A 7,531-nucleotide genomic window follows, 5' to 3' on the forward strand; every position below is an offset into this window, starting at 1 on the left:
AGACATAGGAACTGTGTCCATGAGACCTTAAAGGATCATAGGCAGGGCCACCAGAGGGGAAAGAAAAAAAAGAAAAGCAAAACTCCAGCTCTGTCAATCAGTCACCATTCATTATCCAGGTAACACATTAAGCAATTACTGTTCATGTACAGTGTTATATTCAGCTCTGCAAGGGATTACAAAGAAAAAAAAAAAAACCACTATTCCTTTACTTAAAAAAAAAAAAGCATTCCTGCTAATGGTAGAAACAGAAGAAATATGCAAAAACAAGTGACCTGGCCAAACACAAAATTAACAAATGCCTTTGTATACATGTAGGTAAAGAGCCCAATATTCTGAGAAGTATTCAGATGGGGGGGAAGTGTTGCTGGAAGAACTAGAATAACTGGAGTCAGGCTAGGGTTCCATAGAGGAGAATCTTCAGAGGAGTATTGACACAGGAGAGGAACCCAATTGAAGCCCCATAGACAGGGAGAAAGAAAGACGGCACATCTATGGCAAAGGGACAAAAATCTAGGGAACCTGTGGATCGTCTGCTAAGTAGGAGCCAGCAACATACTGTTATTTAAAAACAGGCATGCTGCTGGGCAAGGCATGAAAAGGCTGGAAAGTGTATCTTTTTCTCTCTGCTTGGTGTGGGCTGAACCTCTGAAAACAGTTGCAGCATCCAGGTTTGTATGTGTGCATTAGAAGGATCTGTAGATGCAGGCAAGGATCCAGAGAAAAGCAACAGTAATAATGAGAGGAATGGCTTCTAGTAGCTATCAAGAAAGACAAAAAGGAGTTGAGCTTTGTCAGTCTCCAAATCTAAGGTAAAACTATACTGGTCATCTGCCAGCTTTGACCAGCTTTGCCTAGCTACTCTCTTTAACTGACCACATAGTCATACAGAGGATTTAAATGCTCCTCTTCCATGGGGTCCGCTTCGTGGAGAGGACTGAAACAGGAAAAGGTTAAATAATTGGCTTAGATTACCACAGCAAACCACGAGCAAAACTAGCACCATAATTTTAAATCCTGGAACTGTCTGTGGGTTGTTTAATCCACAAATCTACATCACCTCTCTTTATAATGGATGCCCCTGAAAGATCGTAACAATGAAAAAATGAAAAAATTCTCTGCAAATATCCTTGGGGGGAATAATAAAACAAACTAAAAAGGAATGTCATGCCTCACTGCCGAGGCCTATATAAACATCATCCTCGGGTGTCCCCCTAGACTGATGACACAGGACACAGTCCATCTGATAAGCTGTCAGCAGTGACTGAATCCCTCATTGTACCTATTACCCACCGACGTCAATTCCAAGTAGGGACAGTAATCAGTGCTCCAGACAACAGATGGGGAATGAGGAGGTGTGCCTGGTCTGAAGTCAAAGGGGAAAAGAGAAAGCCAAGTTTCTCAAATTCATCAGGTTTTCTCTAAAACAAGTCCAGGCGTGGCGGCTCACACCTGTAATCCCAACATTTTGAGAGGCAGGAGAACTGCTTGAGGCCAGGAGTTCAAGACCTGCCTGAGCAACATAGCAAGACAGACCCCCATCTCTACACATTTTTTTTTTAATTAGCCCGAAGTGGTGGCATCTACCTGTAGTCCCAGCTGCTTGGGAGGCTGAGACAGGAGAATCACTTGAGCCCAGGAGTTCAAGGTTGCAGTAAGCTGTGGTCATGCCACTATACTACAGCCTGGGTGACAGGGCGAAACACTGTCTCTTAAAAACAAAAAAAAACAACTCAGGACTTTTTGAGCATGTACCATTCTACACTTTTAGCAAGGAGGGAGAAAATCAAACAGTGAAGCAAAGACAAGTAAAGTCATATTTGTTGGAAATTAGACTTCTAATATTTTGTAAAGAAGACAAAATCAAAGAGCAACGACTACTCTAAAAAAGGATGGGGCGCACTGTTACTGGCTGAAAACCAATGGCTTGGGGCTAAGGAGTCAATAGCACCAATTTTTTTTTTTTTTTTTAGTTGGAATCTCACTCTGTCATCCAGACTAGAGTGCAGTGGCCGCTGCCGGCCACCACAGCCTTGACCTGCTGGGCTCCAGTGATCCTTCCGCCTCAGCCTTCCAAGTAGCTGGAACTACAGGCGGGCACTACCACGCCCGGCTAATTTTTTTGATTTTTATTGTAGAGATGAGGTCTCGCCAAGTTGCCCAGGCGGGTCTCGAACTCGCAGACTCAGGCAATCCACTCACCTTGGCCTCCCAAAGTGCAAGATTACAGGCTGAGCCACTGAGCCCAGCTAGCATCAATTGTTATTGGCAAAATGTCCAGCCTGACTACAGCCTGCCTCATGTGTATAGATGTCGAGGGTTAAATGGCATATGTTGCACCCCAGTAAGTTCAGTGCCTAATCAGGAGATGTTGGCACAGACACATGCAGAACCAACAGGAACTGGACAATTAAACAAGGCATTCCAAATGGGATCTTTTTGTTAAGTTTCTAGGGCAAAGACAACATAACTGGACTCGAGGAAGATAAAGGGCCACTAAGACCAAACAGTCTTTACAGACACAATCAGTCAAACTGTCTAGCATTTTAACCCTTCTACTGAAAAATTAAAGATTTTTAAGACTTAAATAGCTATGAGAATCTCTTCCTGCTAAGCCCAAATTCCTACATGGTAGCTCAGTTCTAAAGCCACCTATGTCACTAACTTGCTGGGTAATCTTTGGTAAACAGCACAATCACTCACTAAGTTCACGCCCTGTCACCCATAACTGCCAAAATCATATGTACAAGGGAAACTGGCCATGCTTGAAGAAATATTGGTATAATTAGTAGACACCACTGATGTTTAGCACTGGTGTGCTAATCTTGGTGCTTGCTGATCTTGAGAACACTTAACATCTCCAGCTTGAGCTGAGCTGTGAGATGGTGCTACTTCAAACATACATACCTGTATCAGTCAACGATTCCAGGGCCTTTGAGAAATCAGAACAGACCCAAAAGAAACCAGCAGGAATATTAATCAAGGACAGAACTCGGACACAAGTACTGCCCTTCCTTATGCTACTAAAGTTGGCAGTCACCCAAAGGCAGTATGGCTTTGACAAAGGTCTGTACGATAAGCCTTGGGAATGAATTATTTTGTAGACTGAAAAATGGGAAATGGGAAGACTAATCAGTTTCCCTCCAACTCCTCTACTTCCTGGCCTAAAACAGTAGTACCTGTTACAAACTGACACTGACTCTCTGAAGAAGGCCTTTACCCAAATTGAGTCATCCTATTGAGAGATACACTGCTAAACTATCCCTTCCACTTCAGCTAACATCTGTCTCCCTTTCCTTGCTAAGACTTCTAAACTTCACAGAATTTACCACTATACTACAGCCTAATTCAGTTAGCTCACTTGCCAAAGCATTTCTCTGTGTGTATTCTCTTTGGAATATACATGATCTCAGGAAACATTTTAACATTTCTTTCTTCAGGCCATAAGCTAATGGATCATAACCTAAAAATGGTAATGCATATGAAAGTGTCTTATAAACAGTAAGTGCTAGATAAATGTAAAGTATTATGATGTTCTGGTTTACATACTATCTTTAGACATTGCCAAATCAGAAAATTGTTTCCAACCACCTGCTGTTACTTTTTTTTTGTGGGGGGGGGCTCACAACTTTTAAAAATCTATACATTCCTGCTTCCCAGGAAGTACGATATGGAGGGTATGGAAAGTTGGATGCATCATGGCTAGGTCTCCAGTAGGCCAGGGGTTACTTTTTTTTTTTTTTTTTTTTTTTTTTAAGTTGGAGTCTCACTCCATCACCCAGGCTGGAGTGCAGTAGCACACTCATGGCCACCCCAGCATCAACCCACTGGGCTCCGGTGATCCTTCTGCCTCAGTCTTCCAAGTAGACAGAACTACAGGCGCGTGCTACCACACCCAGTTAATTTTTTTTATTTATTGTAGAGACAAGGTCTCGCCAAGTTGCCTGGGCTGGTCTCGAACCCGTGGGCTCAGGCAATCCAGTCGCCTCGGCCTCCCAAAGTGCTGGGATTACAGGCTAAGCCACCAGGGGTTACTATTTAAATGACACAAAGCAGTTACTTAGGGGTAAAGGGCAAAGGAGTATTATCCTGGTGGAGTTCAAGAATTCCTCAGCATGGCTTTGTTCTATGCCCCTGCCCTAAAGCTTCAGAGTCCCAAGGTGCCATCATCCTCTTCATGTGTCCCCAAGGGTAGCTCGGTGGAGTTTACTGGGGAGAGAGAGGGAGCAAAAGATGAATGGGGACTGGCCATGTGACCTCCACAGAGACTAAACTAGCTTCCCTTTTCCACACGAGGAGGTCAAAAGAATTTCAGAATAGCTCTCTGTTGCATCATCATCTACTGCTTATGAAGACAATAATCACACAGACTGTCAAGAGTTAGCAGTACAACTCTGCCTCATTTTACAGATGGGCTAACTGAGGCCCAGGACGAGTACTTTCCCCAAAGTTACAATGAAGTAATGCCAGAACTAGGTCTCCTGAGTCTTCTAAAAGTCTCTAAAATGATTTCCTCTAAAAACCAGGTTCTGCTTGGTTTGGTGTCATGATACCAGCAGCAGTCCCAGTCAGGCTGAATTTGGTCCTTTGTTGACCTTCCAGATATGCGGTTGCCAGAGGCCTCAAGACCCCTTTGTAGAAGAAGCACCCTCTGACCCTCACCACCTGCCATCCTAAAAAAGCACTCCTGTCTAGAAAGCCTCACTTACCAGTGGCTGAGATACGTTGTTTCCTCTCATTAACAAAAAGCCCATTCATAAAAAAGAAAAAAAGAGGACTGGCTCAAATTTACACAGAAAATCTAGCTGGGACAGTCCTGGACTTCCTGTGAATGGCATCACTTCCCAAGAAGCCCTCTCTTAAAAAAAATACTGCCCACTCCAGTCCTGCTTGGTGCTTACAGCCACCCAATCAAAAACAGCCTCTTTATTCCAAAGCTACCCACACCTTCTTACCACATCTGCCAGAAGGGAAGGGGCCAGAGGTCATTCACCGCGTTTTACAGATTAGGAAACCAAGGCTGAGAGCCTGCAATCAAATGAGTTTCAAGGAACACAGAGCCAGCTAGTATCCAACCCATGGGTAGACAGCACCGTGTTCATCAGCCTCAGCCTTCTCATAGGACTGCCTCACTACCCGCTGCCACCCCCACTTTGGGGTTGACAGCTTGCAACCCCAAGGAGGATGGGTTTGCTTTCCAACACAGATGCTAATTCATCTTTCGGCTGCAGGCAAGTGACCTCCCATCCCTGAGCCCTGCCAGGCCTACAAAATGGAGATAATAATCTCAACCTCCTGCCCCAAGCAGGGTTGTCACAAGTCTTCTGGGAATAACCTTCTACAAACATAAAAGCAATAAAGATGCTAATGACAGGTTTCAAAACTGCCCCTGAATAAAATATACCAGGTTTCCCATAGCCTGAAATTGTAAAAAGACTGATGCTTTCCTCTTTTCCTTTTACTCCTCCTCCATAATTTTATAGCTTTAGAACATCTCTGCACAGGCTGAGTACAGAAAGACAATCTCACTCTTGGTCCTCACCCAGATTATTTTTATGGACCTGGCAACTTTCCTTCTCAATCCCATTTGTTTTCCTTAGCACCGCTAATGGGTGGAAGTTGAAGAAGTAAAGAAATCAGTTCCGAGTACCCCTGGACCATGACCATGGGAGATAGGATAGGATAAGAATGATAAGATGGAGAGGTCTGCAAAAATAAATAAATATCCTCTCACCACAGATACAGATCACCAGCCCAAAGTTCACAAGTCAGCCTGAGGCCTGTTTCAGTGCATAGTGGGAGCTGGGTGTTGCTCCAACGTCTCAGAACTCAAAGGCGGACCTCACTCTAAGAGCATAAATTCCCAAATGAAAGAGTCATTAAAAGAAACCTGTAAAAGTATTTCCCCATTTCCACATAGTACCACAATGAAGAAAAGGAAGCTTATGTCACCACCTCCAGGAGAGAGTGTCACCAGGGTCCTGGGAAATTAACTACCACAGACAGCAAGGGGGCTGGGCCATGGTCCACAGATGTGATTCATGATTCAGAAAGGGCACCTGGCTGGAGCTGGACTTCCTGCTTATGAAAGGGCAGGGCAGAGCTGGGAGGGGAGGAGTAGCCGACCTGAGTGCCAGTCGTTTCTAGGGTTCGGGCACAATAGTCCTCACCTCCACTGTGGGGCTGATGCTTTGTGCAAAGGTAAAAGAAAGTCAAATTTGAAATCAGCACAGAGGCAGCCACTCATTGGAAAATCATTTTTAAGGGTCCCACTTCCCACAGGGATGAGGTGCTGAACACTACAGAGTGTCCTGAGCACACGAATGACTCTTATCACTTAGGCTGCCCAGGAAAAAGTCAACAGACTCACATGCATCATGGTGACCAGGTGACAGGGGTTGAGCAGGTAGATGACGGTCTTGGTGGCGAACTTAAAGCCCACCTCGACCCCGAAGGTCAGGCACAGGGCTACTAAGAGCAGATTCTTGCTCAGGCTCTCCTTGCCTTCCTCTGGCCGCTGGGTCACCTGCTCTGGCTGGCTGCCACGGCCACCCCTACCGTCCTCCTTGGTCTGCCTCAGGATGTGCCGCAGGGCCACCAGGATCTCCAACAGGGCCAGGGTCAGGACCACCACACTTTCCAGCAGCCGCTGCTGCCAAGAGAGGAACGCAGCACAGTCGGGGCCCCCATTGCCTGCAAAGCTCGGGTCCACGCCCCCATAGAGCCAGTCCAGGAGACTTTGGTAGCTATACCGGGACATGATGCAAAGTGGTTCCCCTTGACCACAGTGCAGAAAGCAAGAGTGAGATGGAACACGAGCCCAGAGGGTTGCCCGGGTGGTGGACCATGTAAGGTGGGCACACCCCCTCGCCCCCTCTCCAGACACCGCGGCACCTAGAGCAGGGGAGGGGAAGCTACACGCGAGGCCCGGGGTCAAGTGCTGGCTCTAACTTGTCCCCACGGCTGTCTGGGGAGCCCCCCGCGCTTCTCCAGTGGCCACCAACGAGGCAGGGTTGAAAGGAGCCGTTGGCCAATCTAAAAGGAAGGAGAGGAAAAAAAAAAAAGGTCTCAAAGAGGCAATTGCATCGGGAATTAGGAAGCGGGAGGGGTAACTAGCGAGGGAAGAAAAGGGGAACCGGGGCAGTGGCGAAGCAAGCAAGGGTCAGGGGAAGCCGGAGGCCGGGAGGGTCAGGGCGGGGGCCGAGAGGGCCGGCAGTGCCGCGGCAGCGAACCGGGGGGCAAAGGGGTGAGAGCGCGGGGACACGCGGAGGCTGGGAGAGGAGCTAGCGGGGCCGGGCAGGCGGGGAGGGCGACGGGGATGGCAGGGACGCCGGACTCCTCGTCTCACGCACTCGCCACAGGGGGATCTCTTACTCCTGCAACCGCGTGGCCGTCTCTGCCCCCAGCTAGCAACTTCGCCGCCGACGGGCCCTTCCAGCCAATTTAGAGCCGTCCCGGTCCAGCCTCCCGCCCCCGGGTACACCCCCGAGCCCCCAGCTCCACCCTCCGGCCCCAGATGCCCGCCCTCGGG

At 47.6% G+C, this 7,531-nt stretch overlaps 1 protein-coding gene across 2 annotated transcripts in view; it reads right to left on the reverse strand.

Moving 5' to 3' along the window:
- The window catches only part of TMEM164 (transmembrane protein 164), a 167,997-nt gene extending 160,552 nt beyond the window's left edge, over nt 1-7,445 (reverse strand). The window contains exons 1-2 of one of the 2 annotated variants that reach the window (XM_021714881.1): nt 7,375-7,445; nt 6,371-7,035 (exon numbers count right to left, since the gene is read on the reverse strand). In XM_021714881.1, coding sequence (XP_021570556.1) covers nt 6,371-6,760 — 390 coding nt within the window. In that variant the 5' untranslated portion in view covers nt 6,761-7,035; nt 7,375-7,445. Of the gene's footprint in view, nt 1-6,370; nt 7,036-7,352 lie in introns of both variants that reach the window. The other variant, XM_008062814.2, reaches the window with a different exon arrangement.
- Nucleotides 7,446-7,531: the final 86 nt, after the last annotated feature.

This window comes from Carlito syrichta, unplaced genomic scaffold, assembly GCF_000164805.1.
Source record: "Carlito syrichta isolate Samal-C Ts95f unplaced genomic scaffold, Tarsius_syrichta-2.0.1 Scaffold305844, whole genome shotgun sequence".
NCBI lineage: Eukaryota > Metazoa > Chordata > Mammalia > Primates > Tarsiidae > Carlito > Carlito syrichta.